Genomic DNA, 25965 nt, shown 5'->3' with positions numbered 1-25965 from the left:
TTTTAAGGTAATTGGAGGAAGATATAAGCGGATGTCAGGGGTAATTTTTTTTACACAGAGAGTGGTGGGTGCGTGGAACGCACTGCCGGCAGAGGTTGTGGGGGCAGATACATTAGGGACATTTAAGAGACTCTTAGATAGACACATAGATGACAGAAAAATGGAGATGTATGTGGGAGGGAAGGGTTAGATAGAACTTAGAGCAGATTAAAAGGTTGGCATAACATTGTGGGCTGAAAGGCCTGTACTGTGATGTAATGTTCTATGTCTAAAAAGCACTGTACTTCCATTTTATATACATGTGTCTGTCACAGGCAGCTGTAAACTGGAGGGAGAGCTCGTAGATCAGCTGTTAAACCAAGTCTGTCAGGCCTGTAACACCTCATTAAACTTACAGTTACTGTGTCAGGCCACCCCAGTGTTATCCAGTGACAGACCCGTCCCCACTGGTACTGTACCCCAGTGTTATACAGTGACAGACCTGTCCCCACTGGTACTGTACCCCAGAGATTTACAGTGACAGACCCATCCCCACCAGTACTGTACCCCAGTGTTATCCAGTGACACACCCGTCCCCACTGGTACTGTACCCCAGTGTTATCCAGTGACAGACCCGTCCCCACCAGTACTGTACCCCAGTGTTATACAGTGATAGACCCGTCCCCACCAGTACTGTACCCCAGTGTTATACACTGACAGGCCCATGCCCACCAGTACTGTACCCCGGTGTTATACAGTGACAGACCCGTCCCCACCAGTACTGTACCCCAGTGTTATACACTGACAGACCCGTCCCCACCAGTACTGTACCCCAGTGTTATACAGCAACAGACCTGTCCCCACCAGTACTGTACCCCAGTGTTATACAGCGACAGACACGTTCCCACCAGTACTGTACCCCAGTGTTATACAGCGACAGACACGTTCCCACCAGTACTGTACCCTAGTATTATACAGTGACAGACCCATCCCCTCTGGTACTGTACCCCGGTGTTATCCAGTGACAGTCCTGTCCCCACCACTACTGTACCCCGGTGTTATCCAGTGACAGTCCTGTCCCCACCACTACTGTACCCCAGTGTTATACAGTGACAGACCCGTCCCCATTGGTACAGCATCAATAGGTTTTACTTGTAATTAGTCAGTGCTACTCACCAATGAAGTCCTGTGTGGTGAAGTTATAAATTTCAGCGTGCATCTCAGACATAGAATGATTCAGCAATGATATTTTCTTGTTTAGGTTTCTCAGGTGAGTATCCTTGATATTTTGTAACACGCCAGAGTGCCTCCTCAATGTGGCATTGAGGTCCCGCTGACAGTTCCATAAGCTGGAAACATGTCTATTTAAACCCTCTTTGATTTTCTCCAAACTCTGTTGGACAGAATCCAACTGGTTGCAGACTTTCTCCAGATTAGACACTCGTTGTTCAAGCCCTTCACCAGAATCTTTGCATTCCCTAAACTCCACCATCATGTATCCTCTGAACTTTCCTAATTCATTCTGGAAAGTGACAAACTTATTGCCAGTGTCCTCAACATGATCAGTTATCTTCTCCTGTATCTTGCTGATATCTGTCATCAGTTTGTTGGTAGTTATGGAGAGGGTCGTGTTCAATGTATCTGTGTTGTGGCCTTGCTGATGAACAATGTCCTCGAGGGCCATCAAAGTGTTATTTACTGAGTTGAAAGTTAATATGACATCTCGCAGCTCCCCATTTATTGATCCTAAGTCAACACCCAGGTTGCCACCAAACATTCCAAACCTTTTGAGGGTATCGTTGAAGTTTTCTATTTTAAGTAGCAGGTCCTTGTAATGTTTGGCAGGGTCACTGAGCACCTCTTTCAACTTGTCCAATTCTGCCTGAAATCCTGAACAGGAAGGACTGCATTCGTTCTCCAAATGGTTGAATCTCTGCCTCACTTCTTCCAGCTCCTCAGTCAGTTTGTTAATTTGACTCTTTGTTTCATTCCTGCCCCAAAGGACTTCACCTTTAATGGTGTTACAGATTGCAAAACTGGTCTCAGCTGAAGTCTGCAGTTTACCCTCCAAGTCCTTGAGGCCGGAGTTAATGAGATTCATTTGGCCCTCATTAGAATGAGTCATTGATTCCAACTGCTTGACTTCCTCCCCAAACTGTTGCAGTCTGTTTCTCAATGAATTTCCTCCTATGGTCAGGTTGTGCACCCTTTTCCCAATGTCCTGAATGTTGAATTCATTCTCTGCTATCTTTATCTCCAGCTTTGTTAAAATTTCTGCCATCTCAGCAGTATCTTGGCCATACTGTGTGAGAAGTGAAGGGTTACAGTTTTGAGCACAGCCACTGACTGCCACTTGCACCTTGGACTCCAGCTCATGCAGTTGGCTCACCACTGACCCCAGGCTTTGTCCATCTGCCTCCATCTTCTTTTTCAAATCTGTGACCTCCTCACCTAATCCATCAACAGTCTCTTTAAGCCAGTCATCAAAGACTGTGGCATTGCCAAGGACAGACACCACTGTGTTGATTCGTTCCTCATTCTCATGGAATCTATCCCCAAATTCATGTCTCAGATTCTTGAGGTGGGACACGAAGCGTTTTTCAAGGTTCATCTCGGTCAGATTCAGTGTTTGTTCAAGATTTTGTAATTGTTTATGGTACTGATCATCCCACTGAGTGGTGCTTGAAGTGGAATCAGGAGACAGAGATTTACTGTGTAACCTCTGTTCCAATCCAGTTACCACGTCAGATACAGACACCAGCTTGCCTTCTACATCCTCCACCTTCGTCTTAATGCCTTCTATCTCGTTACAGCAGGAGTCATCCATAGACCCAGTCAGCCCACTAATGTGCTTGTGCATGCCTTCTATGAGAAGCCGATTATGCTGCTCGGTCCCATTGAATATTCTGCCCAGCTCTCGGAGTCTCTGCCTGAACATCTCCTGCTGCTGTCGGAGAAGCTCGATGTCAGCTCGACAAGAGAAACAGGAGTTCTGAATCCGCAGTTCCACCTCCCGGACAAGCTCTTCCTTCAGGTCAGACAACTTCTGGCCAACCTCAGACCTGGTACCACCTGTTCCAGATGTTCTGATGGTATTTAAGAAATCAATCTCACTATCATGCTCCCTCACTCGGTTGTCAATTTGATGGAGTTTGCTCTGAATCTCACTGATGGTCTCCTTCATGTCTGGGTGAGAGGCAGCATCAGCTGGCTGCTTCCCATTCAGTGCTCTCTCAATCACTTTCTGCATTTCTTCCTGGAATTTCTCATTCATGCTTTCAATGGTGGACTGCAGGCTCTGAACCTGCTGGGTCAGCCTCTGGACCTTCTCTTCCATCTGACGAGATTTTTCCGAGTTGCTTCTACCTGTAAACCAGACAATGAGAAGATGATCAAGGACCTGTGGGGAAACATGGAGCCCCAGATGGTGGGATCCTAGCCTAGCTTGGCTTGTGAACAGTGTAGTAAGGGGCTGAATGGCCAGAAACAGGCTGTCTTACCTTCCTCTGGTGACCCTATTGGTTTCCTGGTGCTGGGCCTGGGATTCTCTTCCTCAGTCAGTCCAGGTGTACTCACTGAACAGTCATCTCCAGAATAACCATGACAACACCTCCATTCCATTTCCGAAACCACTTTGTAGGCGACCTTGTATCGGGGCTTCATAAAGGAACGATACCTTTGAGAGGCACATTTCCAAACAGGACACGATTAGCAGCCATGGGATACAACATTGACTCATCCATGGAAGCAAAAAACATTAAACAAGCGATAAAATGTTGCACCGTGATCCAACATCTGCACTGGGCACTGTGAACCTTTGACCCTAACCAATTGTTGCAGCTGTATAGGACCCTGGTCAGACCCCACTTGGAGTACTGTGCTCAGTTCTGGTCGCCTCACTACAGGAAGGATGTGGAAACCATAGAGAGGGTGCAGAGGAGATTTACAAGGATGCTGCCTGGAATGCGGAGCATGCCTTATGAAAACGGGTTGAGTGAACTTGGCCTTTTCTCCTTGGAGCGACGGAGGATGAGGGGGGACCTGATAGAGGTGTATAAGATGATGAGAGGCATTGATCGTGTGGATAGTCAGAGGCTTTTTCCCAGGGCTGAAATGGTGGCCACAAGAGGACATAGGTTTAAGGTGCTGTGGAGTAGATATAGAGGAGGTGTCAGGGGTAAGTTTTTTACTCAGAGAGTGGTGAGTGTGTGGAATGGGCTGCCGGAAATGGTGGTGGAGGCGGATACGATAGGGTCTTTTAAGAGACTTTTGGATAGGTACATGGAGCTGAGAAAAATAGAGGGCTGTGGGTAAGCCTAGTAATTTCTAATGTAGGGACATGTTTGGCAGTTTTGTGGGCCGAAGGGCTTGAATTGTGCTGTAGGTTTTCTATGTTTCTAATTTTTATCGATGCACCATAGAAAGCATCCTATCTGGATGCTTGGTATGGTAACTGCTCTGCCTGAGACTGCAAGAAACTGCAAGAAACTGCAGAGACTTGGAGACACAGCACAGCACATCACAGAAACCAGCCTCCCCTCCATGGACTCTGTCTACACTTCTCGCTGCCTTGGTAAAGCAGCCAACATAATCAAAGACCCCACCCACCCCGGACATTCTCTCTTCTCTCCTCTCCCCTCCCATCGGGCAGGAGGTACAAAAGCCTGAAAGCACATACCACCAGGCTCAAGGACAGCTTCTATTCCGCTGTTATAAGACTATTAAATGGTCCCCTAGTACGATAAGATAGACTCTTGACCTCACAATCTACCTCGTCATTGTCTGCCTGCACTGCACTTTCTCTGTAACGGTAACACTATATTCTGAATTCTGTTATTATTTTCCCTTGTACTACCTCAATGTACTGTTGTAGTGAAATGATCTGTACAGATGACATGCAAAACAAAGTTTTTCACTGTAGCTCGGTACATGTGACAATAATAAACCAATTTACCAATATACCAATCACAGACACCAAGCACCAGAGAACTGGTCAGTCAGGAGGAACATAGATTCACGAAGTTGCACAGCACAGAAGCAGGTCCTTCAATCCAACACATCCCTGCTGACCAAGGTGACAAACTAAACCAGTCCCATTTGCCTGCATTTGGCCCATATCCCTCTGAACCTTTCCTATCCATGTACCTGTCCAAATGTCTTTTAAAATTGCCTCTACCACTTCCTTTGGCAGCTTGTTCCACATACCCACCAGCCTCTATGTGTGGAAAAACTTGCCCCTCAGGTCCCTTCTGAAACTTTCCCCTCTCACCTTAAACCTATGCCCTCCAGTTTTAGACTCCCTTGCCCTGGGAAAGACTGTGACCATTCACCCTATCTATGCCCCTCATGATTTTATATACCTCTATAAGGTCACCCCTCAGCCTTGGTATTGGTATTGGTTTATTATTGTCATTTGTACTGAGGTACAGTGAAAAGCTTGTCTTGCAAACCGATAGTTCAGGTCAATTCATTACACAGTGCAGTTACATTGAGTTAGTACAGAGTGCATTGAGGTAGTACAGGTAAAAACAATAACAGTACAGAGTAAAGTGTCACAGTGACAGAGAAAGTGCAGTGCAATAAGGTGCAAGGTCACAACAAGGTAGACCGTGAGGTCATAGTCCATCTCATTGTATAAGGGAACCATTCAATAGTCTTATCACAGTGGGGTAGAAGCTGTCCTTAAGTCTGGTGGTACGTGCCCTCAGGCTCCTGTATCTTCTACCCAATGGAAGAGGAGAGAAGAGAGAATGCCCCAGGTGGGTGGGGTCTTTGATTATGCTGGCTGCTACACCAAGACAACGAGAGGTAAAGCCCGAGTCCAAGGAAGGGAGACTGGTGTCCGTGATGCGCTGGGCTGTGTCCACAACTCTCTGCAGCTTCTTGCCATCTTGGGCAGAGCAGTTGCCGTACCAAGCCGTGATACGTCCAGATAGGATGCTTTCTGTGGTGCATTGGTAAAAGTTGGTGAGAGTCAAAGGGGACAAACCAAATTTCTTTAGCCTCCTGAGGAAGTAGAGGCGCTGGTGAGCTTTCTTGGCTGTGCCATTTACGTGATTTGACCAGGACACGCTGTTGGTGATGTTCACACCCAGGAACTTGAAGCTGTGAACCCTCTCGACCTCAGCACCATTGATGTAGACAGGTGTATGTACACTGCCCCCTTTCCTGAAGTCAATGACCAGCTCTATAGTTTTGTTGTCACTGAGGGAAAGGTTGTTGTCATGACACCATCCCACTAAGCTCTCTATCTCCTTCCTGTACTCCGACTCATCGCTGTTTGAGATACGGCCTACAACGGTGGTATCATCTTCTGTGCTCCAGGGTAAAAGGTTCCACCCTGTCCAGTCATTCCTTATAACTCAAACCCTCCAGTTCAGTTAACATCTTTATAAATCTCTTCTGCACCTTCTCCAGCTTAATGACATCCTTCCTGTAGCTGGGCGACCAGAAATGCACATGTGTCTGAGTTAAATTCCATCTGCCATTCCTTTGCCCACTTTCCTTGTTGATCTGGATCTCATTGTAACCTTAGACAGTCTTCTCTACAGTCCACCACACCACCGACTTTGTTGTCATCTGCAGACTTACTAACCGAGCCAACTACTTTCTCATCCACATCATTAATACAGATGACAAACAAACCACACCGATCCCTGTGACACACCACTGGTCACAGGCCTCTGACCTGAACAACAACCCTCCACTACCACACTCTGCCTCCTTCCACCAAGCCATTTTGAATCCAACTGGCTGGCTCATCCTAGATCCCATAAGAGATGGGCCACGTCAAAGGCCTTGCAAAAATCCATGTAGACAATGTCTACCACCCTGCCCTCGTCAATCTTCCTGGTTATTTCTTAAAAAAGCTGAATCAAATTTGAGAGACAAGATTTCCCATGTACAAAGCCATGCTAACTATCCCTCATTAGTCCTTGCCTTTCCAAATGCAGGTAGATTCTGTCTCTCAGAATCTCTTGCAGTAACTACTGTCACACGGTGCACTCTGGCCCAAACATTGATCCAATCCATATTAGAAAGACGTTATCAAACTAGAAAGAGTGCAGAAAAGATTTACCAGGATGATGCCTGGACTTTGGGGGTAGGAGAGGTTTAGAGGTCTATGGGCTAAACATGGGCAGGTGGAACTAACTCATTGGGCAACACAGTTGGCATGGATGAGTTGGGCCGAAGGGCCTGTTTCCATGCTGTATGATTCTATTACTCTAATCACCATCAACAGGTACTGTGAGGCAAACACTGAACTCCGTGGCTCAATCATAATCAATGGGCACTGTGATCCAATCACTGACGTTGGACCCAAACACAGCCTGTTGGTGCTGTAACCCATTGACTTCTTTGGGTATTGTAACCAAACACCAAACACTACCCCAAGCACCATAACCCAAATACTCACATCACTGTCCGTGGGCATTGGATCTGTCCCCATCCACAGGGGTGATACTCTGGCTTGACATATGTTGCCACACCATCCTCTATGACACAGGACACCACTCTTTTCACTACATAAGCACACCAGTTCCTGTTGAAGAAGAGAAAATAAATTAGACTTGAGGACCAACTCCTTGAATCAGCATTAATGCCCAATTTGAAAAGTTAGACTTAGTAGGGATGAAAAATATCTTGCACTTGATCAACTTCACAGAGTTCCAGTAGTACTGGCCAGTTGGAAGGCAGAGTAGCAGGTACTAATTTCCAGAATGCATTAGAGAATGGTGCCTCACACCAAAAGCGTTGGTGAGGTCTGGATCATCTGCTGAATGGGGAGCCACAGAAACTTGCTGGCTGCTGCCACATCATCAGCAAGGCTCAACATAGCACATTGCCTTTCTGATCAAAACTGGCAGTCCATCATCAGAGGTGCTTGGAGAGCCAGTCACGTCTTGCCCTAATCTTACCTCAGATAAAACTGTCAAGGAGACGGGACATTTGTCTTAGAGTCATGAAGCCCAAACATTGGTCCAATCCATATCGGAAAGATGTTATCAAACTAGAAAGAGTGCAGAAAAGAACTGAGGATGAGGGGAGACCTGATAGAGGTGTATAAGATGATGAGAGCTATTGATAGGGTAGATAGTCAGAGGCTTTTCCCCAGGGCTGAAATGGTGGCCACAAGAGGATACAGGTTTAAGGTGCTGGGGAGTAGGTATAAAGAAGATGTCAGGGGTAAGATTTTTACTCAGAGAGTGGTGAATGCATGGAATGGGCTGCCAGCAATGGTGGTGGAAGCGGATACGATAGGATCTTTTGGATAGGTACATGGAGCTGAGAAAAATAGAGGGCTATGGGTAAGCCTAGTAATTTCTAAGGTAGGGACATATTCAGCACAGCTTTGTGGGCTGAAGGGCCTGAATTGTGCTGTAGGTTTTCTATGCTCTATGAGCCATTGCTTTGTGCAGGGTAATTCCTGCCTCACTAACTTGATTGGGTTTTTTGAGGAGGTAACTAAGAAAATTGATGAAGACAGGGTGGTAAACATTGTCTACATAGACTTTTGTAAGGCATCTTTCCACCTAGATTAGGAGAGACAAGTACGAGAGGACATGGCTTTAGGTGAAAGGGGAAAGGTTTAGGGGGAACATTAGGGGGAACTTCTCCACTCAGAGAGTGGTGGGAGTGTGGAATGGGCTGCCATCTGATGTGGCAAATGCGGGCTCGCTCTTAAGTTTTAAGAATAAATTGGATAGATGCATGGACAGGAGAGGTTCTGGAAGGTTATGGACTGGGTGCAGGTAAATGGGACTAGCGGAATAAAGTTTCGGCACAGACTAGAAGGGCCAAACGGCCTGTTTTCTGTGTTGTAGAGTTCTATGGTTCTATTTGACAAGGTCCCACATGGTAGGCTGTTCCAGAAGTTTAAGGCACATGGGACCCAATGTGTGTTGGCAAACTGGATCCAAAATTTGTTTGGTGATAGGAGGCAAAGGGCGGTGGTGGAGCATGTCTTTCTGACTGGAAGTTTGTAACCAGTGGTGTACTGCAGGGATTGGTGCTGGGACCTTGGGTGTTTATATATGACTTGGATGTGAAGGTAGGAGGAATGATTAATAAGTTTGTGGGTGAATTGGTGATGTGATTAGCAAGGAAAGTTGTCTAAGCCTACAAGCAGGATATAAACTTGATGAAAAGTTGGGCGGAGCATTGACAGATGGAACTTAATCCTAATAAGTTTGAGATGATGCATTTTGTGAAGCCAAATAGGGATAGGACATATGCAGTGACTGGTAGGGTGCTAAGGAATGTCCATAGTTCCCTGAAAGCGGCAGCACAGGTCGGTAGAGTGATGAAGAAGCCACACGGCATGCTTGCCTTCATAGATTGAGGCATAGAATATAAAGTTCGGCATGTTAGGTTGCAACTTTACAAAACATTGGTTATACCACATTTGGAATACTGAATGTAATTCTGGTCGATACAATAGGAAGGATGTGCATATGTTAGAAAGCGTGCAGAGGAGATTCACCAGGATGTTGCCCGGACTGGAGGAGTTTAGTTACGGGGAGAGATTGGACAGGCTGGGCTTGTTTTCCCTGAAGTAAAGGAGGCTGAGGGGTGACCTTAGAACATAGAACAGTAGAGCACAGGAACAGGCCCATCGGCCCACCATGTTGCGTCGAACTAATTAAGCTAGTAATTAAACGACTAACTAAACTAATCTCTTCTGCCTACATAATGTCCATACCCCTCCATTTCCTGAACATTCATGTGCCTATCTAAAAGCCTCTTAAACTCCTCTATCATATCTGCTTCCACAACCACCCCTGGCAGCACATTCCAGGCACCCACCACTCTCTGTGTAAAAAAACTAGCCCCGCACATCCCTCTAGTATTAGACATTTTGACCCCAGGAGAAAGATACCGGCTGTCTACTCTACCTATGCTTCTCATAATCTTAAAAACTTCTATCAAATCTCTCCTCAGCCTCTGCCACTCCAGAGAAAACAACCCAAGTTTGTCCAACCTCTCCTTATAGCACTATGCTCTCTAATCCAGGCAGCAGCCTGGCAAACCTCTTTTGCACCCTCTCCAAAGCCTCCACAACCTTCCTGTAATGGGGTGACTAGAACTGAATGCAATACTCCAGATGCGGCCTAACCAGAGTTTTATAAAGGTGCGAATAGCTTTCTGGCTCTCGAATTCATTGCCTCAACTAATAAAGGCAAGCATGCCCTATGCCTTCTTTACCACCCTATCAACCTATGCAGCCACTTTCAGGGAGCTATGGACTTGGACATCAAGATCCCTCTGTACATCAACACTGTTAAGGGTCCTGCCATTAACTGTGTATTGTCTCTTTACATCTGATCTCCCAAAGCGCAACACCACACACTTGGCCGGATTAAACTCCATCTGCCATTCCTCTGCCCATATCTGTAACTGATCTATGTCCCGCTGTATCCTTTGGCAACCTTCGACACAATTCACAACTCCACCAATCTTTGTATCATCTGCGAATTTACTAACCCACCCATTTATGTTTTCATCCAAGTCATTTATGTATATCACAAACAGCAGGGGTCCCAGTACAGGTCCCTGTGGAACACCACTAATCATGGACCTCCAGCCAGAATAAGTCCCATCGACCACTACCCTCTGTCTTCTATGGGCAAGCCAATTCAGAATCTAAACGGCCAATTCACCATGGATCCTATGCATCTTAATCTTCTGGATGAGCTTTCCATGAGGGACCTTGTCAAACACCTTACTAAAATCCATGTAGACAACATGCACAGCTCTACCTTCATCAATCACCTCAGTCACCTCCTCAAAAAAACTCAATCAAGTTAGTAAGACATGACGTGCCCTTCACAAAGCCATGCTGACTGTCTCTAATTAGGCCATGGTTTTCCAAATGCTCTGAAATCCTATCCCTGAGAACCCTCTCCAAAAGATTCCCTACCACTGATAGGAGACTCACCGGTCTATAGTTTCCAGGATTTACCCTATTTCCCTTCTTGAATAAAGGAACAACATTAACTACTTGCCAGTTCTCCAGGCCCTCACCTGGGGCTAGAGAGGACATGAAGATCTTGGTCAAGGCCCCAGCAATCTCATCTCTTGCCTCTCTCAATAACCTGGGGTATATCCCATCAGGCTCTGGGGACTTGTTCACCTTGTTCACTTCTTCAAGAGACCCAACACTACCTCCTCCTTTATCTCAAAATGCCCTGGCATATTAGCACACTCCATACTGATCCATTGATCTCACCATCCTCCACGTCCCTCTCATTGGGAAATACTGGCGCAAAGTACTCATTTAGGAATGGATAAGAGTACAGAAAATTATAACAGGCGTAGATAGGATTGGTAGCCAGAAGCTTTCTCAGTGGTTGGGGTATCAAGAACAAGAGGGCATAGGTTTAAGATGAGAGGGAAGAGTTTTAGAACACAGAACAGTACAGCACTGGGACAGGCCCTTTGGCCCACGCTATCTGTGCTGACCACAACACCAATCTAAACTAATCCCATCTGCCTGCACGTGGTCCATATCTCTCCATTCTCCGACTGTTCATGGGCCTGTCGAAATGCTTCTTAAATATTGCTAACTTATCTTCTTCCACCACTTCCCCTGGCAGTGCATTCCAGGCACCTACCACTTGTAAAAAACTTGCCTCACAAATCTTCTTTAAGCTTTCCCCCCTCACCTTAAACCACCACCCTGGGAAAACAACTTTGACTGTCTACCATATCTAGGCCTCTCATAATTTCATAAACCTCTCTCAGGTCTCCCCTCAGCCTCTGGCACTCCAGAGAAAACAACCCAAGTTTGTCCAACCTCCCCTTACACCTAATACTCTCCAATCCTGGCAACATCCTGGTAAACCTCTTCTGCATCATCTCCAAAGTCTCCACATCTTTCCTGTATTGTGGTGACCAGAACCGCACACAGTGCTTCAAATGTGGTCTGACCAAAGTTTTATGCAGATGCAACATGACTTCCTGACTTTCAAACTCAATGTCCCAAACGACGAAGGCAAATGTGCTGTATGTCTTGTTTACCATCCTATCTGCCTGTGCTGCCACTTTCAGGGAGCTATGGACTTACACCCCAAGATCCCTCTGTACATCAGTGCTGCTCAGGGCCCTATCATTTCCTAAAGTGATTTAATGGCAAAGTTTTTGTACAGAGGATGTATGATATCTGGGACTTGTTGCCAGAGGAAGTTGTGGTGTCAGATACAATCACTACATTTAAGAACACAAGTGGATAGGGTGGTAAAGAAGGCGTACAACATACTTTCCTTCATCAGTCGGGGCATTGCATATAAAAGTCGGGAACTAATATTGCAGCTGAATAAAACTTTGGTTTGGCCACATTTGGAGTGTTGTGTGCAGTTCTGGTCACCCCATTACAGGAAGGGGTGCCAGCGTCTCTGCTTTCTTATAAGTTTAAGGAGATTCGGCACATCATCGAAGATTCTGACAAACTTCTACAGATATACAGTGGAAAGTACTCTGACTGGTTGCACAGGAACGCAAGAGGCTACAGAGAGTGGTGGGACTCAGCCAGTTCCATCACGGGTAAAGCTCTCCCCACCATCGAGGACATCTACAAGAGCTGATGTCTCAGGAAGGCGACATCCATCATCAGGGACCCCCACCATCCGGGCCTTGCCCTTGTCTTGTTGATGCCATCAGGCAGGAGGTACAGGAGCCTGAAGAACCACACCTCAAGGTTCAACAACAGCTTCTTCCCCACTGCCATCAGCGAAATTTAGAGTCATAGAGTCATCGAGCACTGCAGCACAGAAGCAGGCCCTTTGGCCCATCCAGTCCATGCCGACCTAGTTTTCTGCCTAGTCCCATCTACCTGCACCCGGACCATATCCATGTACCTATCCAAACCTCTCTTAAATGTTACAACTGAACCCGCATCCACTACTTCCGCTGACAGCTCGTTCTACACTCGCACTGCCCTCTGAGTGAAGAAGATTCCCCTCAGATTCCCCTTAAATATTTCACCTTTCACCCTAAACCTATGACCTCTAGCTCTAGGCTCACCCAACCTGACGGGAAAAGCCTGCATGCATTCACCCTATCTATACCCCTCGTAATTTTGCATTCCTCTGTAAGATCTCCCCTCATTCTCCTGCGCTCCAGGGAATAAAGTCCTTACCTATTCAACCTTTCCCTGTAACTCAGGTCCTCAAGTCCTGGCAACATCCGTGTAAATTTTCCCTGCAATCTTTCAAGCTTATTGATAGGTGACCCGAACTGCACACAATACTCTAAATTCAGCCTCACCAACATCTTGTACAACTTCAACATAACATCCCAGCTCCTGTACTCAATTTATGAAGGCCAAAGTGCCAAAAGCTCTCTGACCCTATCTATCTGTGATGCCACTTTCAGGGAATTAGTGATCTGTATTCCAGGTCCCTTTGATCTACCACACACCTACCACATCTACTACCACTCTGCTTCTCCCACTAAGCCAATGTTGAATCCAATTGGCTACTTCATCCTGAATGCCAAGTGACTTAACCTTCTGGATCAGCCTCTCATGCGGGACTTTGTCAAAGGCCTTGCTAAAGTCCATGTAGACAATGTCCACTGCCTTTCCTTCATCAACGTTCTTGGTAACCTCCTTGAAAAACTCTGTTAGATCGGTTAGACATGACCTACACAAAGCCATGTTGACTATCCCTAAATCAGGCCCTGTCTATCCAAATACTTAGAAATCCTGCCCCTCAGAACACCTCCAATAATTTACCCACAACAGACATCAGGCTCACTGGCCTATAATTTCCCAGTTTATTCTTAGAGCCTTTCTTGAACAACGGAACAACATTAGCTGTCCTCCAGTCCTCCGGCACCTCACCCGTGGCTAAGGATGTTTTAAATATCTCTGCCAGAGCCCCTGCAGTTTCTGCACTAACCTCCCACAAGGTCCGAGGGGACACCTCATCAGGCCCTGGGGATTTATCCACCTTCATTCACCTCATGACACTCAGCACCTCCTCTTCTGTAATCTGGATATGGTCCATGACCTCACTATTCTTTTGCCTCAGTTCTATAGTCTCTGTGTCTGTCTCCAGAGTAAATACAGATGCAAAAACTCATTTAAAATCTCCCCCATTTCTTTCAGCTCCATGCACAGATGACCACGCTGATCTTCAAGAGGACCAATTTTGTCCCTTGCTACCTTTTGCTTTTAATATAGTTATACAAACCCTTTGGATTCTCTTTCACCCCGTCTGCCAGAGCAACCTCATGTTCTCTTTCAACCTTCCTGATTTCTCTCTTGTGTTCTCTTGCCTCTCTTATACCCCGCAAGCGCCTCATTTGATCCTAACTGCCTATACCTGAAATGTGCCTCCTTCTTTTTCTTTACTAGGGCCTTAATATCCTTCGATAACCAAGGTTCCCTAAACCGTTAGCCTTGCCTTTTATCCTAACAGGAACATACAGATTATGTCCTCTCAATATTTCTCTTTTGAAAGCCTCCTACTTACCAAGCATCCCTTTGCCGGAAAACAGCCTATCCCAATCTACACCTGCCAGATCCCTTCTGATGCCATCAAAACTGGCCTTTCCTCAATTTAGAATCTCAACCTGAGGACCAGTCCTATCCTTCTCCATGATTATCTTGAAACTAATGGAATTATGATCACTGGATCCATAGTGTTCCCCTACACTCACTTCTGTCATCTGCCCTGTCTCGTTCCCTGAGAAGATCCAGTATCGCGCTCTCTCTAGTTGGGACCTCTACATATTGATTGAGGAAATATTCCTGAACACAGTTGACAAACTCGATCCCATTCATTCTCTTTACAATATGGGAGTCCCAGTCAAAATGTGGAAAGTTAAAATCACCTAATATCACCACCTTATATTTCTTGCAACTGTCTGCTATCTGTCTCCAAATTTGTTCCTCTAGATCCCACTGACTTTTGGGAGGTCTATAATATAGTCCCATTAATGTGGTCGTCCCTTTTTTATTCCTCAGTTCCAACCAAATTGCTCAGTAGTTGAGCCCTACAGTATGTCCTCTCTGAGCACTGCCGTGAGATTTTCCCTGATGAGTGATGCCACCCCTCCCCCTTTCCCCAAAGCTGCCAGTCCTGCCCGTCCTGCAACCAAGTCACACTAATGGCTACAGCATCATAATTCCACGTGCTGATCCATGCTCCAAGTTCATCTGCCTCACCTACAATACTCCTTACATTGAAATACTGTAGATATATCTCAGAACCACGCTCATCAACCAGTCAATTTCTGTCTTTGCTTGTGGTCTTAACATCTACTTTCCCCACAGCCCCTCCACTTGCTGCCCTGACACTGGTCCCACCCCCCTGCAACTCTACCCCATCCGCCCCCAAGCGGCACGAGCAAACCTTCCCGCAAGGATACTGGTCCCCCTCCAGTTCAGGTGCAAACTGTCCCATTTGTGGAGATCCCACCTGCCCTGGAAGAGAGCCCAATGATCCAAAAATCTGAAGCTTTCCCTCCTGCGCCATCCCCTGCACTATCTTCCTACTTCTTGCCTCACCAGCACGTGGCACGGGTAGCAATCCTAAGATCACCACCCTGGAGGTCCTGTCTTTTAACTTAGCACCTACTCACTTTGCAGGACCTCATCACCCTTCCTGCCTATGTCATTGGTACCAGTGTGGACCACGACTTCTGGCTGCTCACCCTCCCCCTTGAATGCTTCGGAAATCTTCTTGAGTTTAAGAAAGTGAGAGGGGACTTCATCATAACATAATTGACCATGAGAGGCCTTGAGGATTGGATGTGGAGAGGATGTTTCCTCTTGTGGGGAAATGTAAACCAAAGGTCACCCACATCGGGAAGAGATGAGGTAAAATATATTTCCCCTCAGAGAGTTGCCCAGGTAACTCTCTTCCTCAAAGGTGGTGGAAGCAGAGACTTTGAATAATTTTAAGGTAGAGATAGATAGATTATTGATAAGCAAAGGTGTGACAGGGTTGAGGTTATAATTGAATCAAGCGTGATCAAATGGTGGAACAGGCTTGAGAGGCAGAGTGGTTTCTCCTGCTGCTAATTCATGTGTTCATATAATGAACAGTCCTTAATGTTAGGTGGCAAAGAGAGGGAGATTATATGAATATGAGCAAGGAAGGCAACTGAAATCCCAAGGACAGCTGTGTCAACAAAGATCACTTTTCCACTGTGCTGAAATAGACTGAGCACTTCTTGACACAAACCGCTGCCTATTCAGGAAATTGACTTTTAACACAATTGGCAATTAGAAATAGACGCCTATTCATTGCTGTTGGTTTTGGGGAAAGGGTACGGTGGTGGATAGTTTGTCACAATTAATGCCGTCCCGAGTTTGATGATGATACAGGAAAAAAAGGAGACTGTAATGGAGAGACTCGAGGAACACAGAACATTACAGCACAGCACAGGCCCCTCGGCCCACAATGTGCTGATATTTTATCCTGATCTATCTAACCCCGAATAATGTATAATACCATCAAAATTTTCCACCTCTAACATCTCAAAGAGGCTTTCAGAGACGATCAGCCATACTGGGAAAGCAATAGACATCTTCAAGGATGATGATCCTAACAGAGAGGGCAGAAAAAGATGTGGCCACACAATGGAAATGCTTTGCTTTGAGGTAAGGAAATTTATCAATGAAGAGAAGGAGAGATGTCCATTGAAACCTTTCATAAGCCTTGCTCACCAGCCATCCAGAGTCAATCATTGGAATAACGCTGACATCAATGTCACAATCTCCAGTCCTCCACCACCATCCATCACCATTGACAACTCCCTCTCACCTCCCACTGCCATCTCAACATGCAAAGCCTCCGCAAATTAGGAGCAGCAGAAACCACATGAGCTGTTGAGCCTACTCCATCATTCAATAAGACCATGGCTGACCTGACTGCGACCTCAACTCTGCACCTGCATGCAGCCCCAGTATCCTCCCATCCCCTTACTTATCAGCCCTAAAGATACTTAAACACTCAGCTTCTAACAGTCTTTCAGGAAGAAACTCAACACCCACTGAGAGAAGAAAATGTTGCCTCATCTCCGTCTCAAACGGGTGAGCCATTTGCAGCTTCACTAACCCCCACAGATCAACCCCAGATAATGGACATCGGACTCATCGGAGACTGGACTTACGGACGCCGGAATCAAGATGCCAGAATCACGGACGCCGGACTTACAGACATCGGACTCACGGACCCACGGACGCCGGACTCAGGGACACCGGACCCACAGACGCCGGACACTGGGCTCACAGACACTGGACTCACAGACCCACGGACGCCGGACCCACGGACACCGGACTCACGGACGCCGGACTCACGGACTCAAGGACACCGGCCCCACGGACACCGGACCCACGGACACCGGACCCACGGACACCGGACCCGCAGATCCACAGACACTGGACCCACAGACCCACGGACAGTGGACCCACAGACACTGGACCCACAGACACCGGACCCATGGACACCGGACTCACGGACCCAAGGACACTGGATTCATGGACACCGGACACGGACCCAAGGACACCGGATTCACGGACACCGGATTCACAAACTCACAGACACCGGACTCACGGAGACCTGAGTCATGGACCCACGGACGCCGGACTCACAGACTCACGGACACCAGACTCACGGACCCACGGACACCGTACCTATGGACACTGGACCCACGGACACCGGACTCATGGACCCACGGACACTGTACCTATGGACACCGGACTCACAGACACCATACCCATGGACATCGGACTCACGGATACCAGTCTCAGGGACCCATGGACACTGTACCTATGGACACCTGAGTCACGGACGCTGGAATCATGGACACTGGTCTCACGGATGCCAGACTCACAGACACCGGACTCACGGACCCACGGACACCGTACCTATGGACACCAGAGTCATGGACACCGGACTCACGGACACTGGACTCACGGACTCATGGACACCGTACCTATGGACACAGGACTCACGGACACCGTACCTATGGACACAGGACTCACGGACACACACACAAACAAGCTCTCACAATATTATTAAATTTAAAATTCTGGCATATGCACATCGCTTTGCTGCGACAACCCCAGAACTTTGGGCTGAATACAGGAAGTTGGGACTGGCTGGGTGGGCACCGTGGTCAGCATGGACTGGTTGGGTCCGAGGGCCTGTATCTGTTTTATTTCTCCACGACTCTGTAACTAATTTCCTCTTTCCCCACATTTAGCAATTGTTCCCTCTTATGTCACATGCTTTTGATGCCATTTCGACCACACCATGGGGCTATGGTTACCATTATCAAGTGATGCTTGTGTATGTTCCGACTTACGGACGTCCGTTAAAACAGAACCTGTTCATTACCCGGGACGGCCTGCAGTTCTAAATTCCCCCACAAGAGGGTGTGCCCACCCTGTCATCTCCTCAGAACCGTGTATGGGTCATCGAGTCCTAGAGCAACGCAGCACGGGTATGTTTCACTTTGTGAGTGCCTATACATTACAAATATTTTAATTATGCTGATTTAAAATTTGATTATCAACCAAACAATATTTTATTATTTCAGATACACATGTTGGTGCATTTTTAAGTGCTCGGGTTTTTTTTGACCAAGGGGATATGGGGTTGAAAATCCACGGATCCCTGAAGGCGGCGACACAGGTGGATCAGGTAGTGAGGTGTTCGGCACACTTGCCTTTACAGGCCAAGGCAGTGAGTGCAGGAGTTGGGATGTCATGTTGCAGCTGTACAGAAGAGTGGTCAGGCTGCAATGGATTGTGTACAGGGGACAACAGAGACTGTAGGCGCTGAAATCTGGAGCAAGAAACAATCTGCTGGAGGAACTCAGTGGGTCAGGCAGCGTCCCTGGAGGCAGAGAAATGATCGACGTTTCGGGTGGAGACCCTGCATCAGGACTGAGAGTGGAGGGGAGGAGGGGTGGGTTAAAGAGGGGAGGGGGAGGGGTGAAGCAGGGGCCAGTGGGTGATAGGTGGAGCCAGGTGAGGAGGTAGAGGATGGGTAGATGGAGCTGGGAGGCAGCGGTTGGTGGGTGATGCGGGGGTGGAGAGAGAGAAAAACGGAGATAGAACCAGGTGGGGGAGGGGAGGCTGGATGTAGAGCTTGGAAGGTGATAGGTGGAACCAGGTGGGGGAGGGGGATGAATATGTGACAGGGGCTGGGGGAGGGGGAGTTGGAAAATGGGTGAGAACCTGGATGGATTAGGTATTGAAGAGTGAGAACCTAATGCAGGCAAATGATTTTCCTTTCTCTCTCCTGCTGATCCATCCGCTTCTGGAAGTACGTTCCAGATATCAAACCCGCTGTGGAAAATTACCCCACAGTTCCCCTCTAAACATTTACCTCTCACCTTAAACCTACACCCTATTATTTTTGATACCCCTCTCATGAGGTAGGTTTTGATTATCCACCTTATTTATGCTTCTCATAATTTTATACACTTCTATCAGAAGGATGTGGTAGCAATAGAGAGAAAGTGCACAAGAGGTTCATTAGGGTGTTGCCTGGAACGGAGTGCTGTAGTTATAAGGAAAGTGGGTTTATTCTCACAGAAACATAGGAGGCTGAAGGGTGACCTTATTGTGGTTTATAAAATTGAGGGGCCTAAGTAGGATAGATAGACTGTTTTTCCCAGGGTAGGGGAGTCTAAAACCAGACAGCACAGGTTTAAGGTGAGAGGGGAGAGATTTAAAAGGGATCTGAGGGACAAGTTTTTCCACACAGAGGGTGGTGAGTACATGGAACAAGCTGCTGGCAATGGGTGAGGCAGGTACAGTTACAATATTTAAAAGGCACTTGGACAGGTAAATGGACAGGAAAGGTTTAGTGGGATACGGGCCAAACATGGGCAAATGGGTTTAGCATAAATAGGCATCACGGTTGTCATGGATGAGCTGGGCTGTGAGGGCCATTTCTCTGCTGTATATCTCTATGAGTCTGTGGGACACAACCAGAGTTTTATCACTGAAACAATTTACTATATAAATTTTAACCATAGAACAATACAGCACAATACAGGCCCTTCGGCCCACCATGTTGTGCCGACATTCAAACCACACCTAAGACTATCTAACCCCTTCCTCCCACATATCCCTCTATCTTAAATTCCTCCATATGCTTATCTAACAATCTCTTGAACTTGACCAACGTATCGGCCTCCACCACCACCCCAGGCAGCTCATTCCATGCACCAACCACTCTCTGGGTGAAAAACCTCCTTCTGACGTCTCCCTTGAGCTTCCACCCCATTACCTTAAAGCCATGTCCTCTTGTTTTGAGCATTGGTGCCCTGGGAAAGAGGCGCTGGCTGTCCACTCTATCTATTCCTCTTAATATTTTGTACACCTCTATCATGTCTCCCCTCATCCTCCTTCTCTCCAATGAGTAAAGCCCTAGCTCCTTTAGTCTCTCCTCATAATCCATACTCTCTAATCCAGGCAGCATCCTGGTAAATCTCCTCTGCACCCTTTCCGACGCCTCCACATCCTTCCTATAATGAGGCGACCAGAACTGGACACAGTACTCTAAGTGTGGTCTAACCAGAGTTTTGTAAAGCTGCATCATTACTTCGTGGCTCTTAAACTCGATCCCACGACTTATGAAAACTAACATCCCATAACCTACAAAACATTTTTCCAGAATGAAACCCCTTTATTATTTTAAGGAATACATGGACAATTCCACTAAATCTCCCCTCAGCCTTCTCTGTTCCATTGAAGATGAGCCCAGCCTACCCATCCCTTCATCACAGGTACAGTCATGGACTCACGCAGTACAGGGACAGACCCTACCCATCCCTTCATCACAGGTACAGTCATGGACTCACTCAGTACAGGGACAGACCCCACCCCCATCCCTTCGTCACAGGTACAGTCATGGACTCACTCAGTACAGGGACAGACCCCACCCCCATCCCTTCGTCACAGGTACAGTCATGGACTCAGTACAAGGACAAGGACAGGCCCTTTTGCCCACTGTCGCTGAGCTGACCATCAGTTACCTGTCCACACCGTCCATCTGTCATTGTCCTACCCACATCAATATCACCTGTGGCCTGATTCGTCTCCTCACTATCAACAACACTGCCAATTTTATATCATCTTTAAATGTACTAATCATGCCCCCTACATTTACACTGTCCTGGATGCCCTTTTGTTTTTGATACCCCTCCCATGAGATAAAAATTCTGACTATTTACCCTGTCTGCGTCCCTCATCATCTTATATACTTGGAGTCATAGATTCATGGAGTTATACAGCATGGGAACAAGTCCCTCAGTTCAACCTGTACCAGGTATTGGAATTGGTTTATTATTGTCACTTGTACCGAGGTACAGTGAAAAACTTGTCTTGCAAACTGATCATACAGATCAATTCATTACACAGTGCATTGAGGTAGGTAAAGGTAAAAGCAGTAACAGAATGCAGAGTAAAGTGTCACAGCTACAGAGAAAGTGCAGTGCAGGCAGACAATAAGGTGCAAGGTCAAAAAAGGTTGATTGTGAAGTCAAGAGTCCATCTCTCAGCCCTCAGCCTCCTTCACCCCAGGGAAAACAAGCCCAGCCTGTCCAATCTCTTCCAATAACTGAAGTCCTCCAATCCAGCCAACACCCTGGTGAATCTCTGCACCCTCTCCAGTGCAATCACATCCTTCCTGTAGTGTGGAGACCAGAACTACATGCAGTGCTCCAGCTGTGGTCTAACCAAGGTTTTATGAAGTTGTAACCTGGCATCCTAGCTCTTGCACCACAGAAAGCATCCTATCTGGATGTATCACGGCTTGGTACGGCAACTGTTCTGCCCAAGGCCACAAGAAACTGCCGAGAGTTGTGGACACAGCCCAGCACATCACGGACACCAGCCTCCCCTCCTTGGACTCTGTCTTTACCTCTCGTTGTCTTGGTGAAGCAGCCAGCCTAATCAAAGACCCCACCCACCCGGGTCATTCTCTCTTCTCTCCTCTTCCATCGGGTAGAAGATACAGGTGCCTGAGGGCACGTACCACCAGACTTAAGGACAGCTTCTACCCCACTGTGATAAGACAAGTGAATGGTTCCCTTATACAATGAGATGGACTATGACCTCATGGTCTACCTTGTTGTGACCTTGCACCTTATTGCACTGCACTTTCTCTGTAGTTGTGACACTTTACTCTGTACTGTTATTGTTTTTACCTGTACTATCTCAATGCACTCTGTACTAACTCAATGTAACTGCACTGTGTAATGAATTGACCTGTACGATCGGTTTGCAAGACAAGTTTTTCACTGGACCTCAGTACAAGTGACAGTAATAAATCAATACCAACACCAATACATTTTATGGCATCAACAATGAGGGCCAGCAGCCCATAAACTTCTTTACCACCTTCCCTCCTGTGCTGCCACTTTGAGAGACCTCTGGAGGTACACAAGGGTCCCTGGGACCGACCAGTTACTGTGTGCTGCTAACCTTGTTTGCCTTCCCAAAATGCATCACCGTGCACTTCTGGGGATTATATTACATCTGCCAACACTCAGGCTAACTGTTCATCTGATCTCTCTCACGCTGTAGCTTTAGACAACCTTCCTCACTATCCACAGCACCGCCAACTTTCGTATCATCTGCAAACTGATAATTTGGGATTTTCTTTACCCTTGATGCCAGTGGGAGTTCAGGCCCTCACTTGCCCTCCTAATTATTTTTTCAGTACCCTCATACCCGTTCTATAACCCCTGTTTGTAACTATCCTCTGCCTGAGACGTGGGGCCAGGCCGGTTGGCGGCTCTTCACTGGCTAACCTCAACCCCGCAGTTTTGCTGACCCTCCTTATCACGGACCTACCTATCCCCATCTTCAAAATAGTCAAAAACACTGCAACACCAGTTGTATCCAATTCCAGCAAGACTCGGTCGGTTTATATTCCATGCTGGGCTAAGAAAGTAGGCAGCTCGTTAACCTTGTTCTTCCACCCAGGAGGGTCCGAGACACCCTGGCCTTCTCTATGTCTCTCCTCACCTGTTGCCCCTCCCGAATGCTTGCACTGTCCGCCCTTCAACTCAATCTGTCTGCCGACTGACCAGCCACCCTCTCCCCGCAGCTCCACCGGACAGGAGGTGGCTGTTCTTAGACCAGAGAAAATTCTGAGAGTTCCGGGGGTGGGGGTGGGGGTGGAGGCAGGGGTGGGAGTGGGAGGGGGTGGGATGGGGGGTGAAGGGGGGTGGTGAGGGTGGGGGTGGAGGCAGGGGTGGGGGTGGGGGGGTAGAGGTGGGAGGGGGTGGGGTGGGGGGTGGATGGGGGGTAGCTAAAGCCACCTGTAACGACACATTCAATGGGAGCTTTCGGGGGGAGCGGAGAAACGGTTGGACGGGGGAGAGGGAGAGGTTCAGGAAAGAGCCGCCCCAGAGTCAACCGGCCGAAGAGACGGAAGAATTGTTCCCACAGATGAAGATCGGGTGTGAATAACCTCCCGCCGACGGCCGGTTTCAGCGGCTCCTCTTTTCCCTGCCCCGACACTTCCCCTTCGCTCTCTCCCTCTCCCCATCTTCCCCTTCCCTCCCTCCCCTCCCTCCCTGCTCTCCCCTCCTTTCCCCTCCCTCCCTCCTCTCCCCCCTCCCTCCCCCCTCCCTCCCTCCTCTCCCCCCTCCTCTCCCCCCTCCCTCCCTCCTCTCCCCCTCCCCTTCCCTCCTCTCCCCTCCTCTCCCCCCTCCCTCCCTCCTCTCCCCCTCCCCCTCCTCCTCTCCCCCTCCCTCCCTCCCCTCCTCTCCCCCCTCCCTCCCTCCTCTCCCCCTCCCCCTCCCTCCCTCCTCTCCCCCCTCCCCCCTTCCCTCCTCTCCCCCTCCCCCCTTCCCTCCCTCCTCTCCCCCCTCCCCCCTTCCCTCCTTCTTCCTCCATCCGTCTCCCCATCTTCCCCTTTCCTTCCCTGCTCTCCCCTCCCTCCCTCCTTTCCCCCCTCCCCTCCCTCCCTCCTTTCCCCCCTCCCCTCCCCTCCCTCCTCTCCCCCCATTACCTGTATCTGCTGGTGGCCCGGGGTCCCACTCCCGGCTGACTGTCCTGTGCGTTCTGCCGCCCGGTTCCGCCGGAGTAAAGGCTGTACCTCTGGGAGTAACTCACCCCACCGGCACAGAGCAAGAGGGAGACGAGGTAGAAAGCGGCGGCGAAGTTCGGCATCCCGCTGTCCCCGAACGTCGACCCACGCCCCGGATCACAACTTCCTAGTGGGAGTCACAAACTGTTTAACGCACAAGCGACGCCTCGCCCCGTTCCCAGTGCCCAACCGGGCTGGTCGGGACCTCCCGGGACAGAACGGGTCATAAACCTCCCGGGACAGAACGGGTCATAAACCTCCCGGGACAGAACGGGTCAGAAACCTCCCGGGACAGAGCGGGTCGGGACCTCCCGGGACAGAGCGGGTCGGGACCTTCAACGCGACAAACTCTACCCCGATCTTCGACGAACTTTCATCCAGTCTGGCGTTGAGCTCTCGCCGCTTCCTCCGACCCGCCGCCTCCTCTGTTTCCCTCGATGTCTCCCGCCGCTCTGTTTTTCTCTTTCGCTCACATCTGTTCCTTGTTAAACTCAGCTCCGGAATGTAAGAAAAATATCTGCTGCCAAGTGCGGTTTATTTCAGGAAACCCCCGCCTCCCGCGACTCGGAGCGGCGCCCGACCCAACATTGAGAACCCCTTGCCCACTGACCTCTCGTCAGAACACCCACCCACCCTACAAACACCCACTCCTAAACACACCCACCCATCCCACACACACCCTTAAACACACCTACCGACCTCTACACCCACCCATTCTACACACACACCCTACACACACACCCACCCCTACACACACACCCACCCCTACACACAACCTTAAACACACCTACCGACCCCTACACACCCACCCATCCTACACAAACACCTGCCCCTACACACACCCTACACACACACACCCCTAAACACACCCACCAACCCCTACACACTCACCCATCACCTACTAGATTTGACCAAGAAGATAGATGAGGGCGGGGTGGGTGACATTGTCTACATGGACTTTGACAAGGTCCCACATGGCAGGCTAGTCCCAAAGGTGAGATCACATGGGATCCAGGGCCAGCCAGACAATTGGATGCAGAATTGGTTTGGTGGTAAGGAGTCAGAGGGTGGTGGTGAGGGGTGTCGTTCAGACCTGGTGCGCCGCATGGATCGGGGCTGGGTCCACTGTTGTTTGTCATCTATATTAACAATTTGGATGAGAATGTAGGTGGCACGGTCAGTAAGTTTGTGGATGACACCACAATCGGTGGAGGTGTGGGCAGTCTAAGGTTACAACAGGATCTGGGTCAACTGGGAAAGTGGGCAAAGGATTGACAGATGGAGTGTAATTCAGATAAATGTGATGTGTTGTGTTTTGGTAAGGCAAACCAGGGCAGGACTTACACAGTATATGGTAGGTCCCTGGGACGTATTTAGAACGGAGAGACCTAGAGGTACAGGTACATAGTTCCTTGAAAGTGGGAACCCAAGTTAGACAAACTGTCTAAGTAAGACAAAGTGGTGAAGAAGGCGCTTGGTACGCTTGCCTTCATCAGTCAGGAAACTGAGTACAGGAGTTGGGAAGTCATGTTACAGCTGTATAAGATGCTGGTGAAGCCACATCTGGAGTGTACAGTTCTGGTCGCCCTGCTACAGGAAGGATGTCATTAAACTGGAAGGTGCAGAAAAGCTCCATGAGGATGTTACAGGGACTGGAGGGCTTGAGTTACAAGGAGCACCTGGAGTGAAGGAGGCTGAGGTTCCTTACAGAGGTTTATAAAATTATGAGGGGCGTAGATAAGGTGGGCAATCACAGTCTTTTTCCCAGGGTGGGGGAGTCCAAAACTGGGGGGCAGAGGTTTAGGGTAAGAGGGGAAAGATTTGTAAGGGACCTGAGGGGCAACTTTTTCACACAGAAGGTGGTGAGTCTATGGAACGAGCTGCCAGAGGAAGTGGTTGAGGTGGGTACAATTAC

General features: G+C 48.3%; 1 protein-coding gene across 1 annotated transcript in view; it reads right to left on the bottom strand.

Annotated features, from left to right (window-relative positions):
• The window catches only part of LOC127568659 (EMILIN-1-like), a 71380-nt gene extending 46697 nt beyond the window's left edge, over positions 1 to 24683 (bottom strand). The window contains exons 1-5 of the mRNA XM_052012656.1: positions 24405 to 24683; positions 23973 to 24177; positions 7397 to 7522; positions 3480 to 3655; positions 1156 to 3345 (exon numbers count right to left, since the gene is read on the bottom strand). Coding sequence (XP_051868616.1) covers positions 1156 to 3345; positions 3480 to 3655; positions 7397 to 7522; positions 23973 to 24133 — 2653 coding nt within the window. The 5' untranslated portion in view covers positions 24134 to 24177; positions 24405 to 24683. The remainder of the gene's footprint in view (positions 1 to 1155; positions 3346 to 3479; positions 3656 to 7396; positions 7523 to 23972; positions 24178 to 24404) is intronic.
• Between the last annotated feature and the right edge of the window lie 1282 nt (positions 24684 to 25965).

The sequence above is a fragment of the Pristis pectinata genome, chromosome 3 (genome assembly GCF_009764475.1).
Source record: "Pristis pectinata isolate sPriPec2 chromosome 3, sPriPec2.1.pri, whole genome shotgun sequence".
NCBI classification, from domain to species: Eukaryota; Metazoa; Chordata; class Chondrichthyes; order Rhinopristiformes; family Pristidae; genus Pristis; species Pristis pectinata.
Note: the sequence above shows the minus strand (reverse complement) of the source record. Positions and strands in the feature narration are given on the sequence as shown.